Here is a 19029-nt window from a genome sequence, read left to right as displayed (position 1 = left end):
TCCAGCAGGGCCAGATCACAAACACCAGCTGAGAGCCCACCTCTGACCAAGAGAAACACCCCAGCATGTAGGCTAATTAGCATGAGAAGCAAGAGAGTCATTAAGCAATGGAGGAGAGAATACTCATTAGTAAGAGGACTGTGTAACTTGTAGCCAATGAACACTAATTCCTTTGTTGGATAAAATGTATAAGTAGTAAAAAGTTTTTATAGTTGGTGTGCTTGATTTGTGGAATACCACAGAGGACCCAGGCTTGTGCAACTCCAAAATAAATAACCAATGTCTCTCTCGAGTGTGTAATTATTGGCTTGTTTCACTGGGTAAAAAATCTGATATTTTGGACAAGACTGGGGTTTATGCTGCTGCCTGGGGAGTTTACAGGCAGCATGTTTATTTCATGTGTCATTCAAATGACTGATTGGGCAGATGGGAAAGAGAAGGTAATTATAATTTTACCTTCACCAATTGCATTATTTACAACAGGACGATTAGCAGTCATAGCCTATGACTACAAATTAAACACAGCTGGGATGGAAAATGATTCTTCACAAAATAGCACCACAGTAATTCACAGTAAGGGATACTTCGGGCCCCTGGAAGTTAATGGCTATTGCCAGATAGGGAGAAGATAGGGATGGTGGTGGGGAGATCTCATTTCTCTGTTGCTTTACAAAGCCAAGTATTTCACTGCTTTTACAGGATATTCTCTATACCATTACGATTTGTAAATCACATTGTTGTACACTGGGTGAAGGTCAAAGAGCACTGAGCGCTGAATGACTCTATTTCCTGTTCCCTCAGGCTTCTCCTTCTGTCCTGCCGGGTCAGCACAAGCTTCACTCTGGTTTCTGACACTAAGCTGAAAAAAGAGAACAGCCACCAGGAGGCGAAGTGATAGAGCCTCATTAATAGTCACACAGACTCATTAATAGTCATCCATGATTATCTTCAGCTATTGTAACAGGATTCAGAACGTCACAGAAACATTGCAGTAACAATATAATTCCCCCCTGCTTCCCAAAAGCCTTCTATTGCTGATTAAATTAGCAGATTAATTATAATTATCCTTAAATGCATTGAGGTGCTTTTTTTTCTCCATGAACCTACCTGAAACGTGAAAAGTTCTATGAATTGCCTTGTTTTAAGCCTTTCTTAGCCAAACTACTGTGTGTTTAAGCACGGTGTGTATGTATCTCTGGAGGAATAAAGATTCTGGGGTGACCTTATCGCTCTCCACAGCTCCCTGACAGGAGGCTGTAGCCAGGTGGGGTCGGCCTTTTCTCACAGGTGTGAAGAACACGTAACTCTTCAGGATTTTTAAAAGGTTTATTAGGGAGTAAAATAAGAAGCAAAAGTCCAGCGCTGGGGTGCTCCTGGCAAACAGCCAAAGAACACAGGGTACCGTTTGTCTTTATACTGTATCATTCCTGAGGCTCATGCAGATTCATGTATTTTGTTATTCAAACTTCCTTGGGAACTCTTGATATTCCTGGTTCTCTTCTTGTTTGGTTTTTTAACTTTGACCTGCCTGCAGGATATTCTATAGATAAGGTTCTTCCCATGTTCCTATCCTGTTATTTCACACATGCTCTGGTTTCCAGCATTCTAGTCACTTGGAGGCATCAGTCTACAGATGTAAGGAAAATTAGTGGTTTTGTACCATTCTTTAAGTTGGTTATATAGAGGTATTTCAGTCGCTATTTTTAACAGTTAATGCCTATGACACAACGTATTTATTACCATTCATATAAACATGTAAACTGGCAGATTATACTATACAAAAGCGGTTAAAAGTAAGTATAAATCGCACCACATCAAAATACTTGTGATACAGAAAGTTAATCTATAAATGCGAAAGCCAATATTATATTGTCATTTATAACACAGGCAACCAGGCACAGGACAAGAGGCAAGAGAAGGTTTAGGCTGGACATTGGGAGGAGTTTCTCCGCAGAAAAGGTGACTGAGCATTGGAATGGGCTGCCCGGGGAGGCGGTGGAGTCACCCTCGCTGGAGGTGTTTAAGGAAAAACTGGATGTGGCACTCGGAGCCACGGTCCGACATCGGGGTGTCGGGCCACAGGTTGGCCTGGGTGACCTCAGAGGTCTTTCCCAACCCAATTCACTCCCTGATTCCGCAACGAAGCTCTAATGTTACGCTTCGCTCGCTATTTTATTAATGCAACTTGCCACCGCGTTGTGACCGCTGTACGGAGTTCAGTTAGGCACGGCCACAGGACGAGCGGCAGCCTTGGCACGTCACCTAAACGCTGCTCTTTTAAACGTTATTCCTTACAATTTTAACACACGCTTGCTTGGGGCCGGAACTAAGCATCGCTTAGGGTCTCTCCCAACCCCAAGGCGCTCTAGGGTTCTGCGTTCCGCCGGTACCGCGGCACGGCAGGGCGCACCCGCTCGCCCCCTCAGCCATTCACTCGCGCGGTTGTTTACGCGGGCCGGGCCGGGCCGGACGTGACGCGAGCGGCGGCGGCGCGGTGCGTGCCGGGAGCGCGGTGGGCGGTGGCGGGCGGGAGGCGGCGGCCGGAGGGGGCCGGGCCGCAGCGACGCGGTTCCTGTCGCCCACAGGGGCTCCCCTCCATGGCGGTTGCCGCGGGAGGCCGCAGATAACCGGCCGCGGCCCCTCTCCCCTTCCTCCCTCCCTCCCTCCTTCCCTCCTTCCCTCCCCCTCCCCGCCCGCCGCCATGCCCGCCCGGGCCCCGCCGCCCCCCGCGCAGCCCGCAGGTAAGAGACGGGGGGGGTGCGGCTCGTTCCCGCCGGGCCTGGCCGCCGAAGGGCGCCGGGGACCCCTCGGCGCTACCCCCGGGGGCCGGCGGCGGCCGGGGCCTGTCGGGGAAGCGCCGTCCTTCCTCTTGGCCCGCGGGGGAGGGCGGCGGGGCCGGGCGGGGCAGGGCAGGGGTGAAGCCCCGCGGCTCCCCGGGCTCGTCCCGCCGCCGCCGCCGGAGAGGGGGGTTCGGCTTTGTCCTGCGGCGGGGCCCGCGTTTTCCTGGGGTTCAGTGGCGCCGCACCTGGGAGAGGGCTCAAGGATGTGGTGCAAGAAGTTAAGCTGTCCTGTGCGTTTGGCTTTTCGAGACAAGCTTTCTCTTTCGAGGGGCGTAAAGCGTGTCGGCTGCTTAATGCGTCTGGACATGACAGGCTGAACAGAGTTACGATAATTTTAAGTATGTTTTTTTGTGGGGTTTTTTGGTAAAAGAGGTAATTCTAAAATGGGGCGAAATTGCTCAAATGCTTAATTAGGTGCTAACTCTTCAGTTTGCTGTGAAAAATGTCTACTTGATGAACCAAAATATAATGTTTTTCTTTAGAGAAGACAATGCCTTAAAAACAACGATTAAACCTTGGGATTCCTTCAAAGTGTCAGTAAATTAGCCTCTTAATGGTGACAGCCCCTTCCTTCCAGCTTCAGCACAGAAATGGAAGCCTTCAGCAGCTTAATGCTCCTTAAGCAAACATCTGTTCATAAATGATTGGAGTGAGTAGAGAAACATTGTTGACAGGAGCTGTGCTGAGTTGGTTTTACAAGTTTTGTTTCCATGCATGGTTTAGAGCCCAACATGCTTCATTGGAACTCACATTTCAGCTGTTGAGTCCATGTTAAAGTGAGTTTGATGTATGCTGCTTTTTAACTGGATTGGTCCTTGCAGATTGAGCAAAATTAAAAGTATTTCCTCCTTGTTTTATTCTCTGGACATGCGAGCTAGACTTGGAAAGGCAATTGGCCTACTTTAAAAATAAAAATGTTCTGTTGTATTGTCAGCACAGTCAGAAGTGTACTCATGCAGTGCACAGGTAGCGGTTTCTCCTCCTGAAGTTGGAGCTATACCTGGAGGAATGTAACATTAGTTGTGAGAGCCTGGGGAAGAGTTGGAGAACCTGTGACTACTGAGGGCTTGTTTGCTTATTTTAAACAGTCATGTCAGTGAGAATAAATAGCGTGAATGTGAGAATGGGACTTAAAAATACGTGGAAAAGCTAATGTAGCTCTGGTGTTTTCATTCTGCGTGATAGTTGCATAAAGTACACATTGTATGACCTTTTAAGGTCACATGAAAGTATGACCTCTTGTTTTTACTTCCTTAATTTGTTTATAAGTAAGCAGTTGAGGGATCTCAGCCTCAATTTTTGTTTTTGTTTATGTACTTTGTTTTTGCTAAGATGATGGTTTTGTTTAGTAAAGGATTTAATAGGCTGTGAAATTTGGAGTTCACACAGTGTATCATATTTGTGGTGATGAAGGCTCTGTGTGATCTCTACATTTCTACTTAAAAATTCCACCAGTGACTTACTAAGTTAACACAAGCCTTTTAACACCTTAATTACCCAGAGTAATATTCTGAAACTTTCAGTACTTTGGAAGGACTTGTCTCTCACAGTGGAAATAATAGAGCAGCTTAGGTGGACCTCAATCAACTCTGCCTTTTCCTCTTGAAATATTCATTGAGTTGTCCTTGCAGATCTGTGGTGGTATCAGTTGGAAATCCAGTGGTAAAGAAACTGATGCTCGATCGGGTTGTTTTCACTACACTCAGCAGCATAATCTTCTTGCAGATGCCATTATCTATCTCGACAGAGTGTTCATTCCTTTCTGTGCTATTGTGCTGTTTGACAACTTAAACTGCTTCTTTGTGAACATTTCAGCGCAATGACATGCTAACCCTTTCACAGGGATTCAAAATTCTTATAATTTTTCTGGATAGTCACAGAAGTGTCTTAGATCCTATTCGTTCCTAGGTGTTAGAAATTTAGTCTTAGATTTTCTCCTTCGTGCAAAAAAACCACACTGTGTAAGCTGCTGCTATTGCACACACATACAGAAAAAAAGCCTTGAAATTTGCCTTGCTTGAAAACTGACAGTCTCATTTTCAGTGGACTTTCTTTCATGCTCATGTCTTTAGCAATGAAAAAATTGCAAGGAATATTTCTGTATTGGTGCCATTTGCAAGGTGATCTAAGAAATCTGCTTGTGTAAAGCAAATAATTTGGATTTTTCAAAGCAAAGAGTCCTGACTTGGGAGAACCACAGGGAAGGGCAAATCCTCTCTTGATTTAGTGTGTTTGGAAGTAGGGTGAAGGAAATGTGAAACCTCAAGTTCATATGTCTATTGATAAGCAATGGAAAATGGATTTTATTCTTTGGAGTATTAGGTGTCCCTCCTGTATTGTGTTTTTGATATGAGGTAATGTCTGTAGGTGGGATAAATTATGAATAATGTAAGCCTGCTCACTGGAAAACAAGCAGTAAGTATGTTTGCAATAATGGAAAGAAGACCCATGGTTGTTTTCCTTGTGCAGCTATATTTCCTCTGCCAAACTCTGAGAAGAACCTGTCACAGAAGAGTGCAGCCCTGTAGGTTAGTTCTAATCTACTCTTTGCTGTAGTCTGTGTGAAGTTTGAAGGGTTTCTGTGTGATGGAGATCATACTGCTCTGTGAGGAAGTCTCTGAGAACAGTTTACCCTAGGTAATCTAGTTCTAATACTTTCTAATCTAGCATCTTTTTATCCCAATTTAGAACACATTCCCAGCTAGCATGTTTGAGGGTAACATCCAGAAATAGATTTCTTGCTGAGTTGAGCACTGTTTTAAATGGAATTTAAGAAATTGTAAGAAGGGAAACATGTCAATTATCATTACTTAAAACATCCATCTTTGCACAGTGTGTGGCTGTGTGCTATATGATGGACACAAATCATGCATTCCCCAGAGTCAGATTGTAACCTGATTGACTGTCCCAGCCAGTTGTGTTTGCCCATATGAATTTAAAGTGTGCTTGTTCTTACAACATTTTCCCCACTATCTCTTTACAGGTTTAGGTGCAGTCAGCATCTTCATCTGCAGCTGTTAAAGCACATCAGTAGATTTTGAGTTTAAACATTTTTTTGCTTATAGTAACTTTGAGGATAACCTGGTCTTTTAGGTTTGGGAAGTGATGCTATTCTTGGTTAAAAAAAAGAGTTTAATGAACCAACAGAACGTTTAGATTCATATTTTCCAACAGCTTCTCTCATTCCACAGCTAAGCCAAAATGAAACAGGGAGAAGTGAAGCAGCACAACTACTGAAAATACATGTTTGCTTCTTTATATAGTTTAACAACATTTAAAATGAAAATGCTTATATCCAAGATCTGTTTAAATTTCACATTTGTGCCACCTAACTTGGTCTTCCTGCATTGTCAGTGAAGAGAGGAAGAGCAGCACAGTCAAAGAGGTTTAATATTGCATGGGCTGGATTGTCTAGGGGTGCCTGGTGTTTATGCCAGCCTGAGGAGTGCAGGAGAACAGGAAGAATGAGCTGCCTGAGATTAATGCCAGATTCTTGGTGAAACTCTCCTGAGTTGTGTTACTTTAATGTTCATTATACATACAACACTTTGTAATAGGAGGTTTCCAGCAAATTCAGTGTTTGAAACCACAGTAATGTATAAGGCTTAGATATGTTTGTCTTACTGGAACTGGAGAACATTGTTTTCCTCAACTCATAGATGTCCAAGAAAAGGTACTCTGAAACTCCTGCTTTGGGTAATAGACCTTCTGGCTGTAACAGCATTAAGCTCAAAATCGAAAACATTGATTTCTTGGAGGCTTTATGAAGTAAACATTTTCTTGCTGTATTTTGTTTGCTGGTAACTATTTCCAAAAATAAAAGCAAGCTTATTAAACCCATTTAAGAACATACTGACTTCAGCTTGGACAGACACTCTCTCTCTTGAGTGGATTTGGGTTGTAGAAGTGCTGTTCTAACAGATAGGCTCTCCTCATTTACAACCACCCTTCTAGAAATAGGATCTCAGGTGCAGAAAGACTGGGAATCTGGTTTCCATTGTTCATAAGCCAAAGAAAAGGCAAAGGGATAATGGAAGAGGACAGCTTTTCCTACTGGAAGCCAACACTGTGCTGTAATAAAAAGTCTAAATCTGGTCCTTACTGTGGTATTTTTGGCATTTACTAGAGGAATTCCCTTGCAGTAAGAGTTAAATGTTCTTGGAAAGATCAGATGCTAGCAGCTAATGACTTGAATCCATCTCCTTGCCACTGCAAGGCTTTTACTGTAGGGTATTTCAGTAACGTTGTAATTTCTGTCATGGAGATCTTGATGGTGCCGTTTCTGATTATTGTGTTTCCTGTATGCTTTAAGGAGATGATTTGCTTGACTCAGCTTTTCTTCAGAATAATCCACAGCTGAGAGGTTATTCATTGCTTTACTTCTTCAAGTTAAAGGAAACATTCTGCTCTACAAGGGGTTTCTTTTGAATTTGCACGCCTCAAGTATTTTTTTAGAGATACTCTTTGCGACCTCCTGATTTTGTAGGTCTTATGTAAGAGCCAAACATGCTGTTTCAAGTTTTGCTTTAGAAGATACACAGAGAAAACTATTTATACCTGCTTTTGTGTAGCATAATTGCATTGTTCTCTTTGCTGCCTGGTCTTTGTTAGGCTGTTGCTATTATTCTACAAAAAGGTAGTGAACAAGGATGTGGTCTGTGTCTGAGGAAAGCACATATTGTTCCCTATTTACTGCAAACAAATAATAAGATAGCCTGGTTTTGTTGTAAATGTTTTGGAAACCTAGTTAGTGATCATAAAAGAAGGATATGAATTTTCTCTTTCCAGTTCTTTGCCTATCAAAATTTTCCTAGCTTTACTGATTTCTGTTTTCTCTCTTCTTTTAATGTTTCAATTAACTTGAATTACATTCTTAAATGTTTGTGACTTGAGAAAAAAGGTTTGAACCTTGAATCGTAATAAATTAGCAATTTTTTATTTAGAGTACAATGTCATTATGTACTTGAGAGTGTATTGGTGAATTGCATTTATAGTGTGACTTAAACAGTGGTCTCTTGTTTGTGGTACTGGAACTTGTTAGAGAAATTCGTTGAGAAACACCTGGATGCAAGAACTAGCATTTCCAGTTTTAAAAAAAACCCAACAAGCAAATAGGTAAAAGACAGAAATACAGAAAGTGGCATCTGAGAGAGAATACAATTCTTTTTTTTCTTCTAGAAAACATTGGTATAACCTCATGCCATGAGCAATTGATGGAAATCTGTCTTCAGTCTAATCTTAAACTGTTGAGATCTGCAGAAGTTACTGGCATTTGTCAACATAAGTCTGTGTTTGCGATTAAATCAATCCCCTAAACATGAGCACTTTAACTGTGTCAGATTCCTCACCTCGAGGTGTAAGGTCTGATGCCTGAAACCTGGGTTGTTGCTTATTACAGATCACAGAAGTTAGGCATGTTGTGCTCTGTTACACAAGTAGAAACTGTTATATCCTTCAAATTATAGTTGTTATTATATAGTGTACTGAAAAATAGGTGGTTTCTTTTTGTTTAAGAAATACATGTTTAAAGAATCTGTAAGTGAACAGAGCATTTTAGCTTTATACTTGATTTTTAAATTTGGTAGCAAATTCCCTCAAAAATAAGATGATAAATAATCCATATTATTGGTCATAGAACTTGTTCAAATTCTACTTTGGGTTAAATCATGTTGTAAACATCACTTGAAATACCGGGGTTACAAAATAATGTAGTGGAATGTCTTGACCAAGAATATGTCTGAGTTGGGTAGAAGGACTACCAAAGATGAAGCCACAGTTCCAGCTTTATTTGAGATGCCAGGCAAAGCAGGGATTAAGTAAATGAAATAAGGAACAAAACAGTTGTTCTGTCAGACCTGTGGCTTTTCACCACATGTTTTAATGGGCAGTAACTAATTTGGTTTCTTGTTGGCAGATAGAACACTTTTGGAAATCATGAAAGGGAACCATAATGAAATTCTTCCTGAAGAAAACTACATTAAGACTATAAAATTCCCATGCTGTTTTATATTGTGAAGAGAATTGAGATTATGCCCATTTAAAAAATTTATCACTAATTAGTCAAGAGGAGGGGGAATGCTAGTATGACTTTTTTTCCTTTTCCTACAATATGAGTATGATTGAGTTCTGCAAACAGCAATTACATTGTGTCAATGTAACCTTACACATCTTTATAATCTAGATTCATACATTTTGGAGTTCTTTGTGTTTGGCTTTTAAAATGCAGCAGTAACATACCTGCACTTAAAAAATAATCATACAGAAGTCCATGCAGTTGGTGATGCAGTGGGTTCTTGTGGGTTAAACTGATTAAACACATAGTAGACTATCAAACCTGTGATCAAATTTTTAAATGTACAGTTAATGTTCCTTGCAGATCCTGTTTTGGCAACTGTTATTGAAGCATAGCTGGAGCATTGTGCTGCTGGACTGCTGCTGTGTAAATGACCCCTGTGATGTTTTAAAAGTGCTTTGAAATGAAAAATTGAAGGAAGTTTCTTCTGCTCTGTGTCAGAAGTTGCAGGAGAGAAAATTTTTAAATGGTCAGACCTCTTTCTATGTGTTCATTTGGGCTTTGGCAGTTTGCTTCAGCTCCCATGCAGTTATCTTTGTCCTGTGCTTATCCTTATTATTCTTGTTCCTTGTCTCCCCTTTTTTATGTTAACTGGAGAGAAAAAGAGTCTTGTGGGTAAATTCCCTGTGATTGTGATGCTTGCTCTTCTCACATTATTCAGTTTATTTTCTGAAACTGCATATTTGGGTTATTTTAGATCATCCTTGCCTCCAAGGGTGTTCTCAACTCTATTGTGATTTATTTTTGGCTGAGGTTAAAATACTCATACAGTAAATGGTCAACAAAAAAATGGGTAGAGTTGTTATGATGGATAGCATAGGGATCTATGTAGTTTCTAGTGTAGGTTAAGAATTAATTTTTCTTAGCAAACCCTAAGAAAATGCTTTCTGCCAAAATGAGCTCCACTGATGTAAGGTGGTGTAGTTACTAATACAGACCTGAATGTGATATTTCAAATAACTTAGGTGAAAACAAACCTATACAAGCCTATAAATCTGAAAAGACTTTAAACACATGGTTTTCGATGAACCATCCAGACAAATTTTTCTTTTAATGGGAAAGTTCAGAAGTTTAGAGTGAGTGAAGGTTTTTTCTCAAATACCTTGTTAAGCAGCTGGTGCTGAGTAAGCCTATGTGGGAGCTTGTTGACAACTTAGGCTTTATTCTAAACAAAATTCCTTTGCAGTTCTCTTCAGTTTGCATGTTATGTTAGAAATTACTTCAAGGTTTCATCTGATAAGCATGATGTACTTTTGTAACTGAAAACCACCCTTTTAAAAAGAAATTATAGGTATGTTAGTTCACCCTTTTAAAAAGAAATTATAGGTATGTTAGTCACCTCAAGGATGCCAGTTCCCTGGCAAATATCCAGAGCTGTTTGGCTGAAGTGCTTGGTGTGTTGTGCTTGAGAAGAACTGCAGAGCTTCATTTGTTGCTGTTTTAGCCTTTGTGTGCTGCTCTTAAGGTGCTTTTACAAAGTTGTTTGCTGAAGGCACTGGACATAAGGATCATGTTTTATCTGTGTTGCATAACTACTATTGTAGAGTCTGCACTTATATTGGTGGTCAGAAGTTTAATATTTGCTAATATGTATAGGTTGTTTCCACTCTTTTTCTGTGAGGCTTAGTGTTGTTACAATTCATTCATGTCAAGTATCATTTGGAGAGAGCTTGGTGTGAGCTCTTCTTTTAAGGGTTTTAAGGTATGAAGTAGTTCAGTGATGTGTATAGCTGTGAATCTATACATACTAGTAGTTATTGTTTCATTAATTGCACACAGCATTGAAAAAGTCAAGATTATTCCTTAGGAAAGAAAATTTTCCATCCATAGGTATGTGTGGCTTGTTCTGTAGTGGTTTGCAATGGTAAGACAGAGTCCTTAATCTGTTTGTATCTAGGCCATGGGAATACTTTCTTACTTTTTCTTTTCCCCCTGTGGTTTAGTGATTTGTGTTTAAATATTTCATGAATAATCGTGCTCTGCTCTTCTTTTGAGAATAAGTTTTGATGAAGTGTGTTTGGCTCTAGGCTTTACTGGTGGCATCATGATGGCATTTCTTGGCTGGTTCCTAAGACAGAAGCAGGCTGGTGGCAGCAGCTGTGGGGGCAGTGTGTTGGCTTGTGGGTAGGAAATCCAGAGAACAGGGCAACCAAACAGAAACCCATGGACTGGTAGGAAGAGACTTAAACAGCAGGGCAGCAGATCGTAGCTAGCAGTTCTAACAGCAGTTCCTTCCTCCACTCTTCCTCATTTTCAGAGCTTACAGAAACACTTTTCAAAGTCTTTGACTGTGGTGAAGGTCCCTTATGTGTATGGCTGTTGTGGCATAGTCCATGGAGTGGCTTAATTCTTGTAACACACCTGAGTGCACAAAGGAGTGTGGCAAAACACGTGTGGACCAGGGTCACTGGCAGCTTTGTGAACTGTTGGTGATGGGAGGTAGAGAACTGATGAGAGAAAACTGAGTTTAGTTGTGCCAGTGAGTTGCACAACAGCTCAAGAGGATCATTTCAGCACTGTCTGCTGACAGTTTGATCATGCAATAGTTTAGAAGAGACTTGAACTGTCCCAGTAGATTCTTTGTGACTTGTAAAACAAATGGGTTTGTTTCTTTCTGGTATCTAATACAGATATTGACCTATATACACACTTAAAAAATGAGGCATGAAACTATAAAAATGAAATATATAAGAACATGAAAGCTAGCCAAGTTCTAATATAGCTCTGTTTTCTCCCTTGTACAGAAATGCATTAATGTTGAAGCAGAACCAAACAATGGAACCAGACATTATTCGAATGTACTCCTCATCCCCTCCACCACTTGACAATGGAGCTGATGATGACGATGAAGATGAGTTTGGAGGATTTTCTGGTGTGAGCACTGCTGGCGTAGCTTTTGCTGATTTTGAAACACCGGACTACAGTCATCCAAAGGAAGAGTTTATACCCACAAATCATTTCATCCCACTCCATGATTATTCTGACAATGTAGCTAGCATTGCAACTTTCACATCTGTTAAAAATGGTAAAGACTGCATTGCAGAGCTTCCTACTCAAACTAAGGAGCTTTCTGATATGTCAGCTACTAGTACTATCAAAGAAAAATCTAAGTTTAGAAGTTCAGGTACTGCTTTAGAAGATGTAAACAGAAGGGCGGAACAAAGAGACAACACTGGAAAATCAGAGGGTTTTTCTTCTCGTGTGGTTAGAACTGGTGTAACAGTTGAGAGCCAGGATGAGCAAATAGATGCTTGTAATGGTGAGAAACTTCCATGTCTAGAGATTCTAACAAACGGATTTGCAGCATCAGACCCTGTAAATCCTCAGGGAACAGAAGATCTAGACAGCGTTGGTGACTCAAAGGGACTGAAAACTGTTAGCACCCGTAGTACTGAGCAAAATTTGAACTCAATGCCTAGCTCAGGTGAAGATACTGCAGATTTTGCTACCTTCTCAAACAAAACCCCAATCCATTTAGAGGGAACAGGGCCGACAATATGCAGTGATCTTGATGAAAGAGACTCAGTGAGCATTCAGGAGAACAACAGAATAAACAGAGTAACTCATAGTGAAGAAGAGGTTTGCATTTCAGAAATTAGTTGTGAACAGGGTCCCTCAGCACTGGAATTTGCAATTTCTAGTACGTTTCAGACAACTGGAAGTTCAATATGCACTACAGAGAATGGAGAGCACAGTGGGAGGAGAAGACAACATCACATAGAGAATGGCAAAGATTTTAGTAGGCCTGAGGATTCTTCAAAAGCAGCAGACATCAAGGTTGATAGGATCCAAAGCCTAAGCTGTGATACTGCAGGAGAAAAACCAGGTACTTCTGAAGATCTTAAGAATGGTGGAAGTAGCACTGAAGTTTCAGTTTGCAGTGACAAGCATGATGATGTGTTTGGTGACTTTGGTTCAGTCAGCAGTGCATCTCCCACCTTCAGGAATGCTCAAGACTCAGTAAACGCTCTAAATTCGGAAAGAACTTCTGACCAGCCTGCACATATTAGTGAAACTAACGTGGAATTTGGTGAATTCAGGGACACGAGTACTTTTTCTCAGCAACCAGCAAGTTTGGACCAAGCTGAACTAAATCAGGCTGCTGACATTTTAGAATGTGATACTACCAGTAAAACTTCTGGACTAGACTTCCAGCATACTACTGAGGTAGAAAATGGTGATGATACTGAATTTGGAGACTTTGATTCAGTGCCAAAACCTCAGGATGAGAGTGTTGCTTTCCAGGACTCGGACGACTTTGCGGACTTCAGTTCAGCAGGTTGTAACCAGGCTACAGACTGGAATGCTTTTGAAGATGAACAAAAAGACAGCTGTTCTTGGGCTGCCTTTGGAGATGAGCAGGCTGGTGAATCTCATCACAGAAAAGAGACGTGGCAGTCACATAGGACAGATGCGTCTGCCGGGAGTGATGGCCCAGCGTTACACAAGACTGACAGTGTTGCTTTAGCGTCTTTCCAAGGCACTATCAGTAAGCAATCCCAAGAGCTATCACCTTCAGTTCAGGTGAGGGTTTGCTTGGTTTTCCTCAATCTTGTTCTGCTCTTATGCATACAGTTCTTCCTGGTTCCTGCTTCTGCGTACAACAAATATTTGAATAGTCCTTGTTTGCCTTTTGGAAGAGATTTAATGTGCTGTGTGAGACAGGCTGGTATGAAACATTATGCTGTGTTTGGATCTTGCAGATCTTTGCAGCACTGTTACTTTCCACAGACAAATGAGCAGGGTGTGCTGGAACTTGTAGGAATTTATTTTGATAATTACATGTGATCCTTTACATAAATTGATCAAAGGAATAAGCCAACATGAACATTTCAGAGCCTGTGATAGTTTTTCCTTTTGCTTCATTGTTTACTGCCTTTTGGGAGGCACTCTCTTGCCTTTTTGTAAAATGGGTGTGACTGGAAGCTGGGATTACTGGTTCCCAAAATTTTCCATCCCCATTCTCTGTCAATGTTTTCAAATGTGGTTAAAAATGATGATTTGATTTGTAAATAGCTGCCCTAATTCACTTAGAGCAGACGGAATTCCTCAGCTTGTGTTCTATCATTCTGTCTTGGGAATTCAAACTCCTGGGAAGTTAACTCTTTAAAAGTTCTTTAAAAATAAGTCTCTGTTAGGTATTAATTGTGGGAAGCTGTACATTCTAGCAACATCACAGAGGACTGGTGATTTGTTAAAGCTGCTGCTATTTCTAATAAGAAGTTTCCAGGAGGAGGAAGTAAATGGGTTTATTTCTTACCACCTCTCCTGTGTTTTTTGCTTTCAGTGCTAAGTATTCATTAATTCCTAATTAGTTACTTCCTGAGCCTTTTTTACAGTCATTTTGCAATCTGTGGCTATTCATACAAAGGCTTTTCTTTGTTAAGCGTTTAATAATACTTTTACAAAATTCGGAACAACAATTTCAGTTTAGAATTCAAAGCTTCTTTTTATTCACATCATTTCATATGAGTAGTTTAGAGTACGCTCTGTCTTTTTGAAACGTGCAGCAACACCCGCAGTAAAGGGTGTTAGTGGTAATATGTGTCTGAAAGGTTTGGATCTTCTCTGGCAATAAAAGGAAATGAGGTAAGTCCTTTCTTTCAGGACCTTGCTTGGTGACAGCCCTGCCTCTTCCCATTTCCTACCAGTGACAGGTGAAATGGCTTTTCAGAAGGTTGTGCCAGCTGGAGCTCTGCCAGCATCAGCAAATGGAATAGAGCTTTTGGGACTTAGCACTGATTTCTTGTCACATTAAAAGCTGTGAGTCTCAGGTCCTTACTCTTCCTGCTTGCTGTTCCGTGCAGTGACTAGCATTCCAAACTCAAAGAGATTTCACAAGCCAAAAAAAAAAAAGCTCCTGAGTAAACCTGCAGGCAGATTTTTGTGTCTGTGCAAGGTGTTCCTTATCACCTGAATGTGTTGGTCCATTTCTTAAATTGAAAGCACAAATCTATTGTTATCTATTCACCCATAAAATTGGAGAGTACGAAGATCATTAGTGCAATTAATCTCAGTTGTTTCTCTTGCCACTTGAGAGACTGTCCAGAATCTGAGAAAGAAATGGGGAGGGGAGATGATTCAAGGAGATCATCCTTTTTTTTTTTTTTTTTTTTTTATTAATTAATGAATATTAAGGGGTCTGAAGGTTTCAAATATTTATTTCCATTTAAAGTTTTTTATAATTTTATTATAGGTTTTCAGTAGAAAACACTTCTAAATGTACATGTTTATAAAAGCAGAACCCTCAGAGGCTCTATAATTAAGTTTAAATCACTAAGTCTGACTTAGCAAAAGATAAAAGTCAAGTTAAATTGGAAGTTCCTTACTTAAAGTCTACCATGAATTTATACAGTAGTTTGATTAGATTGTAAAGCAAATTTTAAGACTTCAAGTTTTTTCATTCCTTCTCTTTATGCTACAATTAGTTGTGACTCTTTGGATCTAAAGTGATGTTCTCCCTCCTCTGCCAGTGAGGAAGTACAGCGGAGAGAATGTTTTACACAAATAAACTGGAGAGGAAGTTGAGCTGGACATGTTTTCTCTGTTGAAATAGTTTCCTTGGCCATGCAATGTCAATTGCTACTTTTTTTTCCAGTTAACTCTTAAAAACAGTAGCTATTTTGTAAGTGCTTTAACTTTTGGAAGGATCTTTCAAAACTTTTTTATATTAAAAAATACTTTTTCTAAGATTAAATAGTAATTCTGTTTATAATCCATTGAGCCACAGTTTGCTAATTTGCTGTTAGAAACAGAGATAAACTAATGAGTCAACATGAGCCAGCAGACAGTCCTGGTAATCTGAGTGCAGAATATTAGTAAAATTAAACTCAGATTTTGATCAGCTTCCTTGCTGTTATTTAAGAGGGTGTTACTGAGGTCAAAACGCAAAACACAGCATTTTAAAGGAGTTGCCAATCTTCTGTTTGCTATGTATTAAACTTAGTTCTGCAGCTGTTTGATGCAAAAGCAGAAATACTAGCAGGCAAGATAAATCTGGTGAGAGGGAAGAGAACAAAGTTTTTTATTACCCAGCCTAAAGAAGGATAGGGAGGAGGGGATCACTTGCATCAATGTATTGCTGGCAGATCTAAAAAGGGCTTGCTGTAGCAACCCAAAGGGAACAGGCTGTGTACAAGGGAGAAATACTGCACGTGTTAGACACTTGAGATAGATGGGAAAATTGAGATCTCAGCTTAGGCTAAAGGTGAGCTGGGATCATTTACAAGATACTGAATACACTTGATCAGTGATGGTGAGGCTGGGAGAGTCACTGTAATGTGGTAGTGAAAGAATCCTGAATGGTTTATAATGATCCTAATGGAATTCTTTGCAAAAGCAGAAAATTGAAAAGAATACTTAGCCAGCAGCACTGCTGTTTAAATGTGGTAATAATGTATACAGCAATTTTCATCCATCAGAATGCAGTATGAAAGCAAAGTTATTTATCAGTAGCTCAAGTTTCCATTGAAAAGGTCTCTGTGTATTTTCCTTTCAGTTTCTTAGTTTGTATATTCTGAATGTGGAGATGGCAGTAAAATATTGTGCTTTCTGAATGCAGTCTTGATTGTACGATGTATGTACCATTGGCAAACTGTTTAAAGACTGTGGATTTGGTATAATCTTAAAAATAGGCTTTGCTTCAATTCAACTATTTAATCCAGTTTTTAATTAGAAAATATACAATAGAGAGGATGAAACTAAGTGGAGGGGAGTTCACAAAAATGACCTTACATAGCGACATGTAGTGGCAAAAAGATCATAGTCTTTTCTTCCCTGCCTTTGGTCTCAGGCTGTCTGAACTCTGTGCAGAATTCACAGTGCAGGATTTGTAAAATGCTGACATCTTCTATTCAGTAGCTGTGTGTAGGGGGAGAGGAGAAAGACCATGGTGTACACACAGACTGCCATCTGAACCCATATTAATACTACATATACCTTAATCTATTTAGTTTCTGTCTTCAGCTGGAAAGATGTGATGCTTGGTTTCAGTAGAGCTGCAGTTTGCATTAGAGATGTGCCTTTGTGTTCATGAACAGGTTTCAGATGTGGTCGATCCAACAAGTCTCGAGCAAACCTGCACATGCATTATCCCTTTTATGTGATCACATTGCACACTACCAAGCTATGTTTATGATGAATATAAGGCTTGTAGCACAGCTTTTTCCATGAGACAGTGCTGAACATTAGTCAGCTGAGGGGGTTATTCTGCTGCATTAAGAACATATATATATATATAGGATTCAGCAGTGAGGCACAAGAGCAGTAATAATCCATGGTAATCGTGTGGGTGGGGAATATGGCTGTGCCTGCCTGTGTGCAAGGAGCCTGGGCATCTCCAGAGGAATAGGAGCTAAAGAAGGGCTTGGTTGGAAGGCCAAATCTTATCTGATTTAGCTGAGAGTTAACAAATCCTGGAAAGGGATGAAGGAAAAGGTGAACAGTTCTCCAAATGGGTTTTAAGGTTCTCCACTTATTAGAGAGCCTGTGCTTGCAGACTCTGCCTCTTCAGATTAATCAGTGTGGGCGAGGCACAGTTACTAAGCCACGAATATGTAACAAGACAAAGAAAACCCTGGATCACTGTCAATTGGAGTGTACTCTGTCTTGGGCAATGATCATGCTTTAGGAAAAAAGTAATTCTGACCATAAAGACTTCAGCCCCTCAGTTCAGTGAGGTAAATTAAAATAGTATTGGCTAGTTATGTAAATATATATTTTTGGGAAGGTTTGGGGGTTTTAAGTCCATAGCACAGTTCTGAAGTATTTGCAGCTGAATAACAGTAAAAATCAGACTATTAAAAGTAGCCCATAATTGCTGTTTTTCAGAACTGACTGGCTGAGGGGAATTTTACAAAAGAAAATAGTTTGAGAGGGGGTTGTTTTAGCATTACTATCTATATATCTCAGGACAAAATTATTTCCCATTTTGTACATTTAAGTGTCATCTGCTGTACTTCCTCTCAGACTCTGACTGAAAAGTTAGTACAACACCAGTAGATAATAACTATGCGACAAACTGAAATGGTCAGTGAGTTTTATGTGGTCACAATAAATAACTGTTAAACTGTACTTTGTCTGCATGGGAGATGCAATATTTGATGCATCCTTCAGCTGAGGGAGAGTAAATGGTGAAGCTTCCAGCAGGAAGGAGAGACGCAGCTTCGCATTTCTAGCCTGAACTTCCCTGCAGTTTCTAACTCTATCAGATCAACTAGTAAAAAGAGCAGAGAGGTCTCTAACCATTTTTTTTCACCTTAAGCCACTACATTTTCAGATTTGCTTTGCAGCTGAGCTCAAAACTTTTATAGTTACTCTTTAAAAATGGGTTTGGGATATTTAGGGCTAACATTACTTTCTTTAATTCTTTAAATTACTAAAAAAAAAAAAATCTGGTTCCTCATTTTATGTTGATGAAGGTTTTTTTAGCTCTTGTGGCATCCTCTTCTGGCTTGCGAATCTCAGTTACAATGAGCGTTTTCATTATAAACTTCCCATGTAAATAAAAACAAATATTTCAATTCCGTTTTTTACATCTAAGAAATATATAGCACTACCTTATATTTACCTGCTTTTAAAGTGGGGATGGAGATAAGCCATCACATTTGAAACATGAGAAGTTAAACTAGTGTTCTTTGTAAGCTTTGCTTGTCTTTACTCAGGAGTTTTTCTGCCTGCAGCTGTTCTTTCATTGCTTCTGAGGAGGTGTTGCCTATGCTTCAGACAAAGAAACAAATTGTTGCTATGTGAAAAGGAAATGGGTTCATAGTTTAAACTGTCCATAAACTGTTTCAAGGAAAAAACTGTCCCCATTTAATTGAGAACTCAAGGATTTGTTGCTTGTGTGCTTTTAGTTAACCGTTCAGCTTTGTTTGATGCTAGAGTCCAGAAAATTTTGAGACCCACAGAAGTTGATTGGTGTGTTCCCCATGGTGAGTCGCGTCCATTGAAACTGGCTCTTCAGCTCCCTTGTGTTAGCTATGAGGTCATGAAGTTTGGCTCTTAAAAAATCCCCAGACCAACACCCCCCCCTCCCAAAATGCTCCACGAACACCAATAAAACTGACCAAACAAAAACCCCAAGTACACCCATCCCATGCACACACATGGTGAAGA

The 19029-nt window shown here is 40.2% G+C and overlaps 1 protein-coding gene across 4 annotated transcripts in view; it reads left to right on the top strand.

The window, feature by feature from the left end:
* Window positions 1-2592: 2592 nt before the first annotated feature.
* AFTPH (aftiphilin) overlaps window positions 2593-19029 on the top strand; it is a 42524-nt gene continuing 26087 nt past the window's right edge. For all 4 annotated transcript variants that reach the window (XR_015772161.1, XM_014254676.2, XM_005525402.3 and 1 more), the window contains exons 1-2: window positions 2593-2741; window positions 11658-13437. Coding sequence is in view for 3 of the 4 variants with exons in the window: in XM_014254676.2 (XP_014110151.2) it covers window positions 11668-13437 (1770 nt within the window). In the remaining variant the exon portion in view is untranslated. The remainder of the gene's footprint in view (window positions 2742-11657; window positions 13438-19029) is intronic.

Source organism: Pseudopodoces humilis, chromosome 3 (genome assembly GCF_049639895.1).
Source record: "Pseudopodoces humilis isolate 2021_Gansu_Grassland_sample_001 chromosome 3, ASM4963989v1, whole genome shotgun sequence".
NCBI classification, from domain to species: Eukaryota; Metazoa; Chordata; class Aves; order Passeriformes; family Paridae; genus Pseudopodoces; species Pseudopodoces humilis.
Note: the sequence above shows the minus strand (reverse complement) of the source record. Positions and strands in the feature narration are given on the sequence as shown.